The sequence below is a fragment of the Boleophthalmus pectinirostris genome, unplaced genomic scaffold (assembly GCF_026225935.1).
Source record: "Boleophthalmus pectinirostris isolate CB_2022bp ecotype Guang Dong unplaced genomic scaffold, ASM2622593v1 HiC_scaffold_154, whole genome shotgun sequence".
Taxonomy (NCBI): Eukaryota; Metazoa; Chordata; class Actinopteri; order Gobiiformes; family Gobiidae; genus Boleophthalmus; species Boleophthalmus pectinirostris.
In genome coordinates this window covers 4,611-20,788 of record NW_026571082.1, presented here as the reverse complement: position 1 = coordinate 20,788, position 16,178 = coordinate 4,611, and the positions used below count along the sequence as shown (strand labels likewise).

Genomic DNA, 16,178 nt, shown 5'->3' with positions numbered 1-16,178 from the left:
ATCCGTTTTCAAAGGCTTACAGTAATATAGGTCTAAAATCCCGAGGAAAGGGTTTGTTACGAATGTGCTTGGCCTGGGCCTGATAACACTTTTGTGCCATCTAGTGGATCTTTGTGAGAGCTGGGGTAAACCTACAAATGGAAAATGCGTGGCCTATTCTTTACTGCTACAGAGATTGATTTATCCATTTATTAGCTTGTTTTTCTGACTGTATTGTTTCAGGACAGATCTACTGCAAACCGTAAGAGATTGTGCTAACTAGAAAGGAAAGGTTTAGTGACATCTCATGGACCTACTTATAGGCCTACAGTTAGTTTTTTGTTAATGAATGTATAAAACAATATGATGTGGAAAAAAAAACTAGATTATTTAACAATTACCTTTTACGTATCAACAACTCTGCCCGCCCAGTGCTGACGCAGCTGTGTTTGGCCTGTGACGCCGCTTGTACACGTAGCCGTAGGATGTGTTCACTGAAGATGGTTCCTGTGTGTCAGGATCATTGCCCTGGACAGTTGTAAGCGTTTTTTTTAACAACTACACATTTCATTCAGTTGGTAAGAATGGACATATAACATATATAGCAATCATACGGTATGAACGTGTTGGATTATATCGAACAGATTGTCACTAAACTGTCTTTCGCAACTTGGCCAGGGGATGCCATAGTGTTGCTACATTGAGCTAACGCTACAATGCTAATGCTAGGTAAATAGTCACCGACTTTAGTTAAAACTGTGATGATTATCTCGTAACATGCACCTGCCAGCTGTCCATTTTAAAGTGACAATGTGCTTTTTGATTTTTTATTTTATTTTATTTTTTTTTACAAATATGTCAGATACCTTTACATTACACGGTGGCTTATGTTAGTTTGGCGTTAGAAAATGCAGTCTGCACTGTAATGTTACCGTCAACCAATGTAGCTAACAAAATACCTATAGTTCCATCTTTAATAACATTTGATGGCTAATTTTGATTCTTTAAACAATTAATCAAGTTAAACGCATTGGTGTGTCCTGTAATTTGACCCAGTGGAAAATGTAACTTGTGTTAAGCGATGGGCTAGTTTGGTACACATCAGCAATGCTAATGTTAACAAACAAGGAAGAGCGGTGCTAAAACAACGTTTCAAAGGTAGTCACGTTTTTAAATGAACATTCCTGAATGAATGGGGGAATACACAGGCCTTTCATCTAATATCTGTCTATATTTCGATGATAGAGTTGAGAAAATGCTGTTTGGATGAAGTTTGCTGTCTTGGTCACTGATCATTAAATGTTAACTGGATCCTGTGATATCTTAACCTCCAACTTCTCGCAGATGCGTGTTGTTGTTGTTAATAGGGAATTGAAAGGGCATACTTTGTGTCAGTTTGATCCCAGTCTTGTTTTTCGTCCTTACAATCCCATGCTTTCATAACTATAAACTAAGCAAGGTGCGCTCGGATCTGCAGCGTATGAAATTGGGTTTAAGAATATTCTTCTTATTCTTCTCTGTAGTTTCATTTTAAAATGCCTTTCACGCTTAATATGCAACGTTTAACAATTTAGATGAATGCAAACACAGATTAAAACTCAAATATAGGTGTGGCAGCAGTAGAGAACATTATTTTTTGGCTAATCACACCCCCCATTTGTTTTCTCCACAGGTGAGCCTACTTTGTAGTCTTAAGGCCTCTTGTTCTCTGCAACGATGCAGACCCCTCCTCGGAGTGGACCACCTGGAGCATCTGGTGGCCCCCCTTCTAGTGGCCCAAATATGTTTCGCAGAACCCGGCCTCACAAGCATACATCAGCTGTTCCTCCAGCCACCCAGCCTATGACCGATCCTTTTGCTTTTGTCAGAGCAGCTACTCCTATGGCAACTGGTGGTCTTTCCACAATTCCCAACAGTAATTCTTCTCCAATGCTACCACCTCCTGACAACTTCTTTTCTCAGAGTGGGTCTGGACAACCTCCACAACCACTACAAGATGGCCCTTCTACCTCTACAGTTTCCACTTCACCCTCCCTGCCTGGAGTAACACTGTTTAATCCCTCAAATGCAAGTGCTCCTGTTTTATTTTCAGTGGCAGGACCTCCTGCCTTTACCCCTGCTTATACAGAACAGAGTTATTTTAATTCAAGAGAACCAACCCCATCCATGGTCAGTGAGCCACGACATGAGGCACCGTCAATACCTGCATCAAATCAGACAATTACTAATCAAGAATACCAAGGGCCACCTCCTCTGTTCTTTGTCTTTTCAACCAGTGCCTCCTGTTACATCCTCGTCTCAGTGGGCACCTGATCATGGAAGTCGTCCTCCATCAGTTCAAAACTATTTTCAGCCAACGAGTGACCCTCCAACACAACCTATGCACATGCAGCCATATTCTCAGATGTTTCCTCCACACACACAATCACCACACCATCACACCCATACCCCTCCCTCTCTATCAGGACCCCCTTCTGTACATGCTTCTGGGCAACATCTAGGAAGTCCTCAGTACACTGAAGTAAATACACCACAGCAGCCTAACACACACCCCCCAATGCAAAACTACTTCAGTCAGAGCACCAGCCTCTCTCCATTGGATTCTGGTTACCACCAAATGGGATCTGTGCTCAGTGAAGCTCAGCCCTCCCCTGATTCTGCATCTCTCAGTGCCTCCAGTGTTGGTCCAAGGCCTGCTTCTTCCCATATTACACATGTACAGTCACAGGAGTCAAGTACTCTGTCAATGTTCTTCAAAGACGATGTTGAAAATGAGGAAACCCTTACAGGAGAGGCAAATAAGGCAGTGAATGGTATCACTGAGGCTTTTCCTCATCATAGCAACCACCCAGCTGGCTCTCAACTGTACAGTGGTCATGCAGATGTCGTCTTTGATTTTCATGGAACGCCTTTACAACCACCTCCACAGATGCCTTACATGAATGAGGAATCAGCAGCACATGGAAATGACCACAAACCTACTGAATCCCATTATGATCATGTGGAGAACCTAGAGTGTGTTCCTAATCAAGAGGTCTTGCCTACTGAAAGGCACACCAGCCCCGTCTCCGCTGCAACTCATGTATTAGACCAATTTGAAACTGGACCCAATCTTGAAACTCCAGATTCTGCCCCCAGACCAATGAGATCTGCAAGTGTCTCCTCTAACTACAGCAATCTGAGTCATGGAAGTGGCACAGGCGGTCGTCGCCACCAGGGAATTGTGGGCACCTTTATTCAGCAAGAAAGCCCTCGGCTCCCTGATGATGTGAATCAATCTGCAACCGGGGGTTATTTTGAGCAGGTAGATTCCTCTTCAACTGGTGAGGGAATTGCACAAAATGCTACAGAAAATAACTGGCCTCCCACTCCTAGCCCCCCCAAACCAGTTGGCGTATTTCAGGCTAGTGCTAACAGCTCGTTTGAGCCAGTGCGTTCACATAGTGTAGGTGTGCGTCCTGCTGAAGTTGATAGGGCTAATATGGTTGCTGAAGGTGGAGCAGATTCAGCACCTGGCAATTTAGAACAGCCACCAGACAATATGGAAAATATTTACTGCATAGGGCCACCTCTGTCTGCAGAATCATCAGGAAGTCTCCCTCATGCAACACATCCAGTGCTTCATTCACACTCAAGGCCTTCATCCCGGGCCTATGGAGTGAGTCGACCCTGTGAGAGTCCTGCCACCACTCTTTGGGCTCAGAATGATCCAAGTAGTTTGGGTACAAACATCTTGCTTGCCCCTGCAGCACCAACAGTTCTTGCCCCATTAAGAGAGCCCAGCGGTGATGTTATTCAACCCCCTGAAGATGGCCCTTTGGATCTCCATGGGTCACCACAAAGTGTCCCGTCAGCTTCAAATCAACACTCAGAAAACCTGGAAAATCCGCCGAAGGTGAGTGAGTCAGAAGCTGCTGACACTCAAGGAAACCTCGGCTATGCTTCCCTTCTGGTTTCTGACTCGCTTCACCAACCTATTTTGATTGCCCCTCCAGTGTCTAATTACACTGTAATTCCCCCAAGTATCCAGACACAAGCAGGAGGTCAGATACCTTCAAAGTCTTCAAATCAAAATCCACTGATTGCTTCATCTTTTAACCAGAGTCCTCTCAATTTGACAAGAGAGAAAGCTGAACCTACTCCAGAAATGACTGCACAGCCACCACCTGTACGCCCTCCACTTTCAAGGGGACAGTCAGTAGTTGGAGAGAGTCAGTCTTCTGTTTGTTTTCATTCTCAGGCTTCTTATGTGGCTACTGTCTCTAATCATAATGCCCCAGCCAATTATGAACTGCTTGATTTTTCTATGCATCAATCACAGACTCAAAATCAAACTTCTGGCCATTCATCCTCATTACAAGATTCACAACAGTGTAGTAATGGCTTTTACCTACAGGTCACCAAAGACGCACAGCAGAATGTCAAAGCAGAGAGCAATGCATCTGTCCAGACAAGTGGCTTGTCATCTTCCAGACCACTAGCACCTGGTAACTCCGAACCGAGCACTCAGCAGCAAAACCATGAGCCTACTAAATCAACTGCCTCTCAGTCCACACTGCAGAAACATACCGGTGCCCCTCCTGATGCTGAAGCTGATGCCCAGTCCTCTGGTTCATCACAAGGGCCTGTCTCCGCTCCTCCTGCTGCTTACCCTCCTGGTCCCCACCAGCCAGTTCCAGAGAGCCCAGGTCCAATGGAGGCTTCTCAACAGCTGCCTGGGCCGCCGCGACCTCCCTCTATTGCAGGAAGTCAGCAGGGCTATGGACCACCTGCTGCAGTTCCTCCAGGGGTACCAGGGCCAGGATACAGAGGGTATTATGCTGGGAACTATGGAGAGTATTCCGACAACAGATCTTTCCTTTCTGGACAATACCCACCACCAGCTGGAGATACTAGACCACAGTATTATCCCGTATGTCATTCATTTGTGTCTTTATAGAATATTCTTTATAGAATTTTATTCTTTAGCCCTAATGTAAACATTAATATTTCAGGAAGATCCATACCGCAGCAGGGCTGATCCATGGTATGGGAGGTATGATGGAGTGACTCAGGCTGCATATTGTGATCAGAACTACCAGTACAGAGAACCTCAACCAGAAAGACCAAGCTCAAGGACCAGTCAGTACTCTGATCGACCTTCGTCCAGGTCTGTCTATAGGCTCAGAATTTCATTTACTAATAATGCTATTAATTAACTATTCTTTGTATGTCTCTCTAACATTTTTTAAAGACAAGGCTATCCTGAAGAATACAGAGCTAACCGCAATGCCTATAATGATTATTATCCAGAATATTCAAACCAGTACAACTATGCAGGTATAAATTACATACTTATTAAATGCAATATTCTATATTACTTTGGGCTAAATAAAATGTTTATGTATTTTTGTTTGTGTATTTTTTAAGGCTATAATTATGGATCTTATGATCCTCGATATAGAGGATATTATTGGTCTGGTGAGGGCTACAGAAACAGAGAGGCCTACTACAACCAACAGATGTATCCTCCAAGGTACGTGAAACACTGTAGTACTTAATGAACGATATTCGTTTCTCTATACATTCCAAATATATTGCATTTACAGAAAAAATGGATATGATGATCAGTGGCGATACTATCCTGGCTATGATCCCAGTTTTGACGATGACTATCGATGGCATGGAGATGCGTATAATGATGACTTTGACCGACGCAGTGTTCATAGTGAGCAGTCTGCACACAGTGTGCACAGTGCTCACAGTCATCACAGCAGACGGAGCAGCTTCAGTTCACGTTCACAACAGGTTTTGGTTCAAGAATGAAACTTGATTCAAAATTTTCTCTTGCCTAATTCTTAGCTCACTGGCATTTTGTCATTTCGTCAGAGTCAGGTGTACAGAAGCCAAACTGATCTAGTATCTGCTGCCTTTGACCACACATCATCTACACTGGCTGTTGATTATTCCTATGGGCAGTATCCAAACCAGACTGACACTACGCACAATTACAGCCAATATCCTTATACTGCTGAAGGCACGTGGATAGCCCCTGAGCAACGTATGTAAAAAAAATATTTTGTGATTCTCAAAATGTATAACTAATGTAACTAAATTCTTTGTTCTTTTCATAATAGCCCCTCCACGTCCAGCTACCCCTGAAAAGTTCACCATGCCTCACCGCTGTGCTCGTTTTGGACCTGGTGGACATATGGTGCAAGTGCTTCCTAATCTGCCTTCAGCTGGACAGCCTGCACTTGTGGATATTCATAACTTAGAGGTAATATTGCCTCCTACCACACTGCTGTGTATCAACATGTATGCCCATGCACGTGTTCGTAGAATATTATTGTTACTTTTTATTTTGAATGTTTAGACAATGCTGCAGGATACAGCAGCTCAAGCTGAGCTCAGAGCTTTCCCAGGACCTCTTGTTAAGTAAGTGTAGCCTGCCCTTGGTTCTTTCATCTTGGGTTTATTAGGACAAACCTTTTAAAAGTTTTATTATTTTTTTTCCAGAGAGGACACACATAAAGTGGATGTGATAAAATTCTCCCAGAACAAGGCTCTTGAGTGCTCACGTGATAACAACCTTTTAGACAGGGACTCTGCTCGCCTTCTGTGGGACTTTATTGTGCTGCTTTGTAGACAGAATGGGGTACGAATTATGAGCTAACCAATCTACTCTAATGATGACAGATTCAATTATTAAAATAATAATGGTTTTATTTGTTTCAGACTGTTGTGGGCACAGATATAGCAGATTTATTGTTGAAAGAGCATCGCTCTGTGTGGCTTCCTGGAAAGAGTCCAAATGAGGCAAATTTAATTGATTTCAATAATGAGCCCCTAGCACAAGCTGAAGAGGAGCCAGGAGCAGGGCCACTGTCTCTCCTATCAGACACTTTCATGACAGTTCCAGAAAATGTTGGCAAAGAAACTGAGCGATTCAGGGAGCTCCTACTGTTTGGTCGTAAAAAGGTAAAAAAGAAACATGTCCACTACTAATTATACCAAATTCTTCAGATAAACTAAGACTAATGATAAAAAAAACAAAAAACACTTTTTTGCTCTAGGATGCACTTGAAGCAGCCATGAAAAGTGGTCTTTGGGGCCATGCTTTACTTTTGGCCAGTAAAATGGACAGTAGGACACACGCACGTGTAATGACTCGGTAAAATAAATAAAAACTAATAATTTTTGTAAACACATAATAAATATTATTAACATCTGTATATTGTATTCTTTAGATTTGCCAACAGTTTGCCCATTAATGACCCACTTCAGACTGTGTACCAGCTTATGTCTGGCAGGATGCCAGCATCAGCAACTGTAAATACATTATGTATAATATGCTCTGCAATGCTCATATTGGAGTGTTTTTATATAATTGTAATATTTCATTTTTATAGTGTTGTGGAGAGGAAAAATGGGGTGACTGGCGCCCCCATCTGGCTATGGTTTTATCAAATCTTACACATACACTGGACCTTGACACTCGCACTATTGCCACAATGGGTGACACTCTTGGTAGGACTAAAACACTTGTTCATAATATTAGGATTATCTTGGTTGTTGATTCTTACACATGCTTTGTCTCATAACACAGCATCTAAAGGACTTATAGATGCTGCTCATTTCTGCTATTTAATGGCACAAGTTGGTCTTGGAGTTTACACAAAGAAGAGCACTAAAATGGTGCTTATTGGCTCCAACCATAGGTGAGAAATGAAGGACATGAAAAGTGACTTAGATCTTGAAATGCCTTCTTACAATAATTACATTTTATTACAGCTTGTCGTTTTACCTGTTTGCTTCCAATGATGCTATTCAGAGGACTGAGGCCTATGAGTATGCCCAGTCTCTGGGCTCACATTCCTGTTCACTACCTAATTTCCAGGTGAAATTCAATTGCTAATTATTATTTGTGTAATTCTTTAATATATGCTTGCAAAAATGTGCTTTTGCTTTCTTATTTTAGGTGTACAAGTTCATCTATGCATGCCGCTTGGCTGAAGCAGGCCTGAGTGCACAGGCTTTCCACTACTGTGAAGTTATTTCAAAAACTGTCCTCATGCAGCCCTCCTACTACTCTCCCATATTCATCAACCAGCTAATTCAGGTATCATATTGCTACAAATGGTTTATTGCTTGATTAGGTGATAGAAATGTTAATGTTAATGGTTTTTTTTGTTTTGTTTTGTTTTTTAAACAGATGTCCGAAAAACTACGATTTTTTGATCCTCAGCTGAAAGAGAAGCCAGAACAAGAGCTATTTAAAGAGCCAGAGTGGCTAATTCATCTTCGACAACTGGATGGGCAGATGAGGGTAACAACTAATCAAATTTGATTTCCTTTACTTTTTCAGTTGACTCACTTTAGAAGATTTTATTGAAGAAACTATGATCAAACACCTATACAATAGTAAAAAAAAAAAAATAAGACCCTCCTTTTTGGCTAGGGGAATACTAAAAACTAGTAGCTTAGGAGTTCACAACATTTATTTTTGTTACGCTTTTAGACTGGAATGATAACATACAATGCAGACAGATCTACACCAGCACAGTATGATTGCAGCAGCCCAAGCTCTGACTTGGATGAGCCCAGTCCTCCTGAACCTTACAACATCCAAGGGGAGTTGGATGGGAATACACCAGACAACCCTTTAATGAGCTCACTGTTGCCTGGGCCTGCAGCCCAAGGCGTTCAGCTTATGCCTCCAGGTTAGTAGTATGTCTCATGCCTCTTGTATACCCTTGAAAAAATTACAAATGAATGCAAATGCCTTGCTTTTTTTTTTTTTTAGCTCCAACATCCATTCTACAAGACAGTATGGCCCCACCCCAACTCTTGCCACCAAATGATGTTCCCCAATTTTACCCCGTACCCCCGACGGGACCCCCAGGACAGATGCCTTACCCTGGGTATGCTCCACATGACCCTGGATATGCCCCTCCACAATTCCAATCATCTCAGCCAGAGCAGGTTGACATGTATCCAGGTGGCCCAGCACAGGTTAGCCCTGTGCCCACTCACATCAGCCCTGCAATGCCACCACCATCAGTACAAATGAATCCTCCTAATACACAGATGCCTCCCTCTCCTGCACATTTACAACCTGTGGAGCATTTACAGGGGCCCCCAATTGTTCAGCCAGGGCAAACAATATCCTCCTCTCCTCCCAGAAGCTCTTTAACTCCTCAGATGGACTTCTATGACCAAATGGCACATATGGTCTGTATATTTAGTGGTAAATGCTATTTGTATCTAGACTGTGTAGATGAAAGTTATGTATTTTAATGTCTTGCACATCAGGGTCCCGGAAGAAGATCCAGAACTACTTCTCAGTCTTCAATGCATGTGGTGAGCTGATTATATTTGTTTGATTTTTTAATGTATTGTTTTGCACAATAGTTTTGACTAACATAAAAATACTTATTAACATTTCTCTTCCAAAATCAGTATCATGTTTTGTTTTTGTTTTTTTTGACACTTTGCAGTCATCAGGAAGGAGATCGCGTACAACATCAGAATCATCTACTCATTCGATAGGAAGAGAAAGGAGCAACTCTGTTATGAAGCAAACCTCTCCTCCACCGCCCCCCATTCCTGAACAGCCTAGAAAAGAAGAGAAGAAGGCTAAAAAAGACTCACCCAAAAAGGTATGTATTTTTATTTATATTATTGTTTTTTTTATACAGTTTTATTTGAGATCCCCTTTTGTATAGAGTGGCGGGCGAGGCTGGCTAGACTGGCTTTACAGGAAAGGGAAAACTGAAGCTCATCTACCAGATGACAAAAACAAATCTGTAAGTTAACAGCAGGGAAGCCTGAACATTTCATTCACATTTTATTATAATTATTATATATGCTTTTATATTATCAGATTGTGTGGGATGAGAAAAAGCAAAGATGGGTAGATCTGAATGAGCCTGAGGAAGAGGTCTGTATTGTAAATTTGCTGTAATCAGTGTATTATACCTTAAAAAATTAAATGATAATATATTGTCCAGACAAAACCCCCTCCACCTCCTCCATCTGGCTTCCCGAGTATGTGCTCAATTCCTGGTCCTGCAGCATCTATCCCTCCTCCTGGTGGCGGTCCTCCTGTCAACATGTTCTCCCGAAAAGCAGGTTTGAATAATTGCAGCCATTTCTTTAAACCTCTCTAGGACTTCCCTGAAAGATTTATTTACAGTGATGTTTTTTTTTATTTTTTTACCCCTAACAGGCACAAAGAGCAGATATGTGGATGTCCTGAATCCCAGCAGGACCGCCAACAAATCTGGTGCATCAGTTCCGGCCCCTGCAGATATATTTGCTCCACTCGCCCCAATGACCATGCCTGCTAATCTATTTGTGCCTCGTTCAGGTCTGTGCTATCTGTTAACAAAAAAAGTTTTTAATATACTATTATGATTGTTATGTTTTAGATATAAGGTCTGTGCCAGTTTCCTTTTGTTTAGCAACTGTATTTCATCTCTTGCAGCTCCTGACGATCAGCAGCCTTTAGAAAGCAATGAAGGGGGCAATCAAGAACAAAATTCACCTAATGCCAGCACTATTCCCCAGGTTTCCATTTTGAAATTTGCTTTTAAGTTAATGATTCGTCACTGTTAACATTTACAATATTTTATAATATTTAGATGTACAACCCTACGCTGGTACCACCTGCTCCGGAGATGCCTTCTGTGCCTGATGGCTCCACATCTGGAGAGGTAAGATCCAGCAGTTCACCTCTATATCATGCTTGTTTCATCCTGCCATTAATGAGACATTCAGCTTTTCATGTAACGGTGTGTGCTTTGTTGTGAATATAGTGTTAAAATAAGCACTGGAATTTGGGATTGCATGCCATAGCTTTTAATTCAATTTATCACTTTCTAACTGAAGTTCATGTTAAACTGGCTGGTAGAAGGAGCAATTTAAATGCATGAGAGATTGTTAATACTGGTTTTATGTGCTGTTTGTTTCTTTCTACGTCTCTTTAGCTATCGCGTTCTAGCTCAATGAGTTCTTTATCACGTGAAGTGAGTCAGCATTTAAACCAGGTACTTTATGCTGTGTTGTAGATACGCCATGTTTATTATTCCCAACAAACACATGGATAAAGCATGTTTTGTCATTTGCACCTACAAGTTTGCAGCCGGTCCACTCCAGAACCTTCCTCCCTTATCCTTTACAGCATGACTAACTTTAAGTATGTGCAAAGTATAGGCATTAAAGTGACTTTATCAAATCTTTAGAGAAACTATTTGTAGTTTGTAGAAAGGCTGCCTTATTTTTATGACTAACACATTCAGCCTCATTAACATTCATAATTCATGCATGGTTGGTTACTAAACATGGACAGCAGTGGTTGTCAATGCTGCCTCAGTTAACTGTGTTGAATACAATTCCCTTGCTTTTCATCCTTTGATTTTCCATTTTCTATAATTAATCAGCTAAGTGCAATATTAATTTACAACGTTTTTGCTCAGGGTCATCCTCCTTCAGGACCTATGCCCACAGGAGGTGTCCCTTTTTACAACCCTGCACAGTTTGCACAAGTAAGTTCTCCAGTGTCACAGATGTCCAGATGTGTCCAGCAATTTGTATTTATATTTATGTATGGTTTCCTTTTTTTTAGCCTAGTGCACCATCTGGGAGTGGACTACGATCTGGGCGATTGGGCGGTCAGCGGCAGTACCCAGTGATGAAGTAATTCTCACGAGACCTTTCAACTGTTGACAGTGACATTTTTCCTGAAGTAACAAAGCACATGGACTTGGACCCGCTTAAGAATCTTATTTTGAAGAAGCATAATTGCAACATAGTGGTTTTATCAATGCAAACCATTTCATAATCTGTCATTGTCTGTGTTTTAACTGGCATAGTGTTATATTGAAGGGCTTTACATCCAGAGACGGTTGTTCTGTCATGAGCAAATGTTAATTGGTTAATATTCCCTTTGTGTGAGGTGACCAGTCCTCATAATCTTTGTATGTGTGGCAGTTTGTAAGATTGCTTTTATTTTCTTATGTAGACCTCAATTTTTTTCAGTTGCTTTAACTGATAACTAGAGAGGTCCCATAGTACCAAAATTAGTGGTACTATTAAGGATGGAAAGGAATCTTAACGGAGACAGAATGATGCTGAAAGATAACAAAGATGTTGTTTTCCCCAGATATTTATTTAAACGTTCAAGTTAACTTTCATTTTTGTCTCTGTGAAATGTGAGATAAAAGACTGTTCTATTTTCCAGAGATCAGGATAAAACTTAATTTTAACATAACAATTCTATCCAAATGTGTGTAAATGAGATGTATTTATGATCAGCAGGCATTATTGTGTGTGTGTGTGTGTGTGTGTGTGTGAGATCAGCTTTATCAAATCGTATCCATGACAGATATCATTGCTGCATACTAGACTAGATAGATGCACTATGAATTCAAATGTGAAAGTAAATTAATGTTCACAAGATAATTAGTTTTTAATAAATTTGTGCAAGTTAAAAGAACAGACTCTAAATTAGACCATTTTTGTCCAAATTTGTATTTTTAACCAATGTTTGAATTACTTGTGTATATATATGATATAAAACAGACTAAATGAATGCAAATAAAATGTATTTTTAAGCTCTGTAGCACTTTCAATGAAACTGGAGTTGGTGTCATCTATTAATGGCTGTATCAAATCTATACCCATTTTGGTAATTAACCAATCTAGTAATGTATAGAACAGTTTCTCGGAAAAGTACAAATATCCTCATCACCACATAAAAAGCATCAGCTGATCCTGATTCATTTCCTCACTATTTGTGTTCAGTTGAATTAATTCCCAGTGCAGATAGTGCTTTTTGAACAGCAGCTTCCAACATATTATCACACAACAGCTGATGAAGAGCAGTGTGATCCATTTCCAGCAACATGCCTAAAAAGACACATGAATTGACAAAACTAAAATATATGAATGTATTTAGAAAAAAATGAAATAAAATTTCCATTAAGTCTTGAAGATCAGTACAAATAATTAATGATGGGTTATACAGTGCACCCATGCACTCACCTGTTATGTCATTTGCATGATCTTGATTTATCTTTTGTACAGCGGAATAGAGTCTCTCGCCAAACTCCTCCGGGTCCTCAACATCTAAAGAGTCATTGAGACCTCTGACTGTTTCTCTGAGAACAAAGAAGATGCAAGTAAAGTTCATTTTAATGGTGACCATCTGAAAATATAAATTTGAACTTACTTTTTTAGTGTCTCAAGAGCTTGGTTCACTTGCTCTTCAAGCAGTGATGGATTTGAAAGGAGGCTTACCACTACATCTTTTTGCTGCTCCAAAAGCATCCCTGTACCAAAGAAAGAAAAGGTCAAATGACACCAAGAGGAAAAAACACTAACTGATGTTGTGATGTTGATGTGTACCTGTGATTTTCTGTGAGTAGCCTGTGTTGTAAAGCTCCACCAACTCAAAAAGTTGTTCTCCCAGCGAATCAGAGGATGTAGAGAGATCATCTTCAACAATGAGTTTTATTTGGCTACAGTACACAGTTCAGAGTAAATTTCAAATGTGCTGGCAAGAATAATTTATCTTTTACAACACCTAGGTTTGGTTGCCTCCTGGAGGGCTTTGAAAGCCTTGTCTACTGCAGCAGTCAGCATAGCTTCATCCTGGAGCAACTGAACCAAGACCGCAAAAGGTAGTTCCAATAACATGCCTACAATATAATAAATATGTATTTATACAACAGACAGTGATGGAAAAAGCCAATATTCCCAGCAAAAAGCCTTACCAGTCAGTTTCCCTGCAGTGTCTTTGTGTTGTTTATAAATTCGACTGTACAGCTCTTCACCAAGTTTTTCCACATTTTCCTCGTCATTCATTGTTCAAGAAAGGCAGCCACCAAGACTATAAAATGAAATAAGAATCGCAAAAAAACATCTAAGTGTTCACCTTTATTCCAATTCCTATTATCCTTACCTGCTACCATCTTGACAGTGACATGTTAAATATGAGGACTGCACGCAAACTGTCAACTAAAATTCTCCCAAAGAGGAAAAAGCTTAGTATTATGCAAATATCTGACGATGATGTTATGACATAAACAAAAGGCGCACAAGAATGACGTAGGCTGTAGTTTGGCAATTTGTATTTTTCCGCTGGAAGATACAGTGCTGTAAGGTAATAAACTATTTGGGTAGTCTTTGCGTACCCGTAATAAACCATCACCCACTAATATAAATATTTCTTGGAGCACAAAACTGTACTCCGTTGTTTTCCTTTTAACAAAAAAGTTTTAAAATGTATTTTATGGCGCGGAAGGATCCTCAACATTGGTTTCGTAAAGCGGTTTCCGGTCTCTTCTTTCCTTTCCTCCGCTTCAAGGTAACGTGGTCGTCTCGTTTGCTTGGAGAGCAATGTAAAAGTAGTTTTTTTTATCTTATTTTAATCTAATGAACGTTTTTATTTTATATTGACGGTGTCCTTGTATGTCTAATAAATCTCATATTAGAGTAGATGTCTCTGAATATAGCGTAGAAATATTCAGTATAAACATTGGCTTTGCAGGCCGCGCCGTGTAGCCCTAATGAACTGAAGCTAATAAGCTAACTCAACTCTCATTCACTAAACTTCGAGTTATCTTAGCTGAAAAAATGTACTCACATTCTGGACATATTGTACTTTGTTGATATAGTTGGTAATTGAACATTGTTCTTTATTGTAGATACAGCATGTCGTCCCACTTGCAGTGGATGGTCATTAGAAACTGCTCCAGTTTCCTCATTAAGAGGAATGGACAGACCTACAGCACTGTAAGGGCACAAGCTAACTGATGCGCTGAGCAAGTCCATACGTGTAGTTGAGAACTATATTTTTTTTTACAGGAGCCTAACAACCTGAAGTCCAGGAACTCCTTCCGCTTTAATGGGTTGGTGCACAAGAAAACTGTTGGTGTACAGCCTGCACCTGATGGCAAAGGTGTTGTTGTTGTGTTGAAGAAGCGTGCAGGTACGTCTGCAGTGTGTGTGGAGATGTCTTTATTGTGTGTATGTGTACTTTTAGTTTGGGTTTTTATAGTATTTATAGAGATACTGAGACATAATGAAGAGTAGTTAATTTGTTTGTCTCTTGACAGCACAGTGTTATGGCATAGATTCTTTTAGTTCAGTATTACTGTTATGCTTGACACTTGAAGTGTGGTTTTAATGCAACATTATTTTTCTTTTAGGTCAGCATAAACCTGCCAGCTCCTATGAGAAGATCACAATCAACAAGAACTCCCGTGCAACTCTCAGCAGCCTGAGGCACATCATTCGCAAAAGCAAATACAGGAAAGATCTGCGCATGGTATGTTCTGGTAACTGGAAGTACTGTTAATCAAGTGAGATTGCAGCGTTGTGTAATGTGTCTTGTATTTACAGGCTGCTCTGCGATGTGCCAGTGCTATTCTGAAAAGTCAGAAGCCAGTTGTTGTCAAAAAGAAGCGCACCAGGGCTGCCAAGACCGCATAAATGTGTCAGTAAACCTGAAATAAACATTGGGAATAAATTCAACTCTTGTCTTGGGCATTTGTACTGAAAATTAGTGCATCAAGAAAATGGGTACTAAAGTTACAATGTCAAAATGTTATCTTTTTACAAAAAAATATGGGCATAATGCTTGTCTTATTTTGTTTCTTGTGGTTTACAAAAGGAACTACAATCGTGAATATTTGTTGCCAATTCTAGAGCACAGAAATGTCTTTCTCATTCTCAGAATATGGACAGGTCATGCCTCTTGATGGCTCAGACCTTCCACAGAATTCACTTACAGAGCTGCAGCGGCTGCTGCAGGAGCTGGTTTTGGTTGTAGTTATTGGAACCATAGATGTTAGGGTCATGGTGTTTGGTTCAATTAAAAACCAAGTGGAAAGGAAGGACGCGACCTCCACTGACTCGCGACCGCCCCAGCACGTCACCGTCTCTTCCCGACATCCGTCCAGGCCAACAGCTCGTCCATTAGACACATCCCATAATGCGCATTTAAATATTTTTAGGAGTCATTGCGCCCCTGCTGGCCAACAGCGGAAAATGCACCATGTTCGTTATATATATTTGTGCTCATAATCATGCATAGAACTTCTTCCCTGAATTTGGTACAAAGCCAATAATGTTGACATGTCATGTCTATGGTAGGGGGCGCTATAGAGTTCACTTTTCATATGTTTTATAATATATTATATTCAGGCCGTGAA

The 16,178-nt window shown here is 40.6% G+C and overlaps 3 protein-coding genes across 5 annotated transcripts; 2 read left to right on the top strand and 1 right to left on the bottom strand.

Moving 5' to 3' along the window:
• Positions 1 to 411: 411 nt before the first annotated feature.
• sec16a (SEC16 homolog A, endoplasmic reticulum export factor) lies at positions 412 to 12,598 on the top strand. Its single transcript, XM_055151301.1, is given in 32 exon segments — positions 412 to 517; positions 1,652 to 2,234; positions 2,236 to 4,891; positions 4,974 to 5,128; positions 5,213 to 5,298; positions 5,389 to 5,494; positions 5,568 to 5,766; positions 5,848 to 6,019; positions 6,096 to 6,238; positions 6,335 to 6,396; positions 6,478 to 6,616; positions 6,697 to 6,939; positions 7,035 to 7,132; positions 7,209 to 7,290; positions 7,371 to 7,488; positions 7,568 to 7,679; positions 7,753 to 7,858; positions 7,940 to 8,080; positions 8,174 to 8,287; positions 8,480 to 8,681; positions 8,765 to 9,192; positions 9,274 to 9,321; positions 9,459 to 9,620; positions 9,687 to 9,767; positions 9,845 to 9,901; positions 9,972 to 10,092; positions 10,190 to 10,330; positions 10,448 to 10,530; positions 10,605 to 10,676; positions 10,950 to 11,009; positions 11,439 to 11,507; positions 11,588 to 12,598. Coding segments are annotated over 31 exon segments (6,870 nt in total). The 5' UTR covers positions 412 to 517; positions 1,652 to 1,695; the 3' UTR covers positions 11,663 to 12,598.
• LOC110157556 (E3 ubiquitin-protein ligase hyd) lies at positions 12,412 to 14,747 on the bottom strand. Of its 3 annotated transcripts, none has more exons than XM_055151302.1 (7): positions 14,609 to 14,747; positions 13,737 to 13,852; positions 13,547 to 13,661; positions 13,369 to 13,481; positions 13,193 to 13,292; positions 13,006 to 13,121; positions 12,412 to 12,870 (listed from the first exon to the last, which is right to left on the bottom strand). In XM_055151302.1, exons 2-7 carry the CDS (start codon positions 13,825 to 13,827, stop codon positions 12,752 to 12,754), a joined length of 654 nt encoding a protein of 217 aa, XP_055007277.1. In that variant the 5' UTR covers positions 13,828 to 13,852; positions 14,609 to 14,747; the 3' UTR covers positions 12,412 to 12,751. The 3 variants fall into 3 exon arrangements, with proteins under 3 accessions (XP_055007277.1, XP_020777564.1, XP_020777565.1); XM_020921905.2 differs by lacking the exon at positions 14,609 to 14,747 and adding an exon at positions 13,925 to 14,055; XM_020921906.2 differs by lacking the exon at positions 14,609 to 14,747 and having other exon boundaries at positions 13,737 to 14,046.
• rpl28 (ribosomal protein L28) lies at positions 14,670 to 15,498 on the top strand. The gene is made up of 4 exons (XM_020921772.2): positions 14,670 to 14,757; positions 14,830 to 14,953; positions 15,174 to 15,292; positions 15,367 to 15,498. The coding sequence occupies exons 1-4, from the start codon at positions 14,677 to 14,679 to the stop codon at positions 15,454 to 15,456; spliced, it is 414 nt and encodes a 137-aa protein (XP_020777431.1). The 5' UTR covers positions 14,670 to 14,676; the 3' UTR covers positions 15,457 to 15,498.
• Positions 15,499 to 16,178: the final 680 nt, after the last annotated feature.

Bases quoted from the DNA above. Each gene is read 5' to 3' on its own strand.
- LOC110157556 (XM_055151302.1), bottom strand. From the start codon at position 13,827: ATGAATGACGAGGAAAATGTGGAAAAACTTGGTGAAGAGCTGTACAGT. The intron at 13,482-13,546 runs GTGTTGTAAAAG...TGTGTACTGTAG, and splicing joins CAGGAGGCAACCAAACCTAG to CCAAATAAAACTCATTGTTG. The intron at 12,871-13,005 runs GTGAGTGCATGG...GTGTCTTTTTAG, and splicing joins TCATGCAAATGACATAACAG to GCATGTTGCTGGAAATGGAT.
- rpl28 (XM_020921772.2), top strand. From the start codon at position 14,677: ATGTCGTCCCACTTGCAGTGGATGGTCATTAGAAACTGCTCCAGTTTC. The intron at 14,758-14,829 runs GTAAGGGCACAA...TTTTTTTTACAG, and splicing joins ATGGACAGACCTACAGCACT to GAGCCTAACAACCTGAAGTC. The intron at 14,954-15,173 runs GTACGTCTGCAG...TTTTTCTTTTAG, and splicing joins TGTGTTGAAGAAGCGTGCAG to GTCAGCATAAACCTGCCAGC.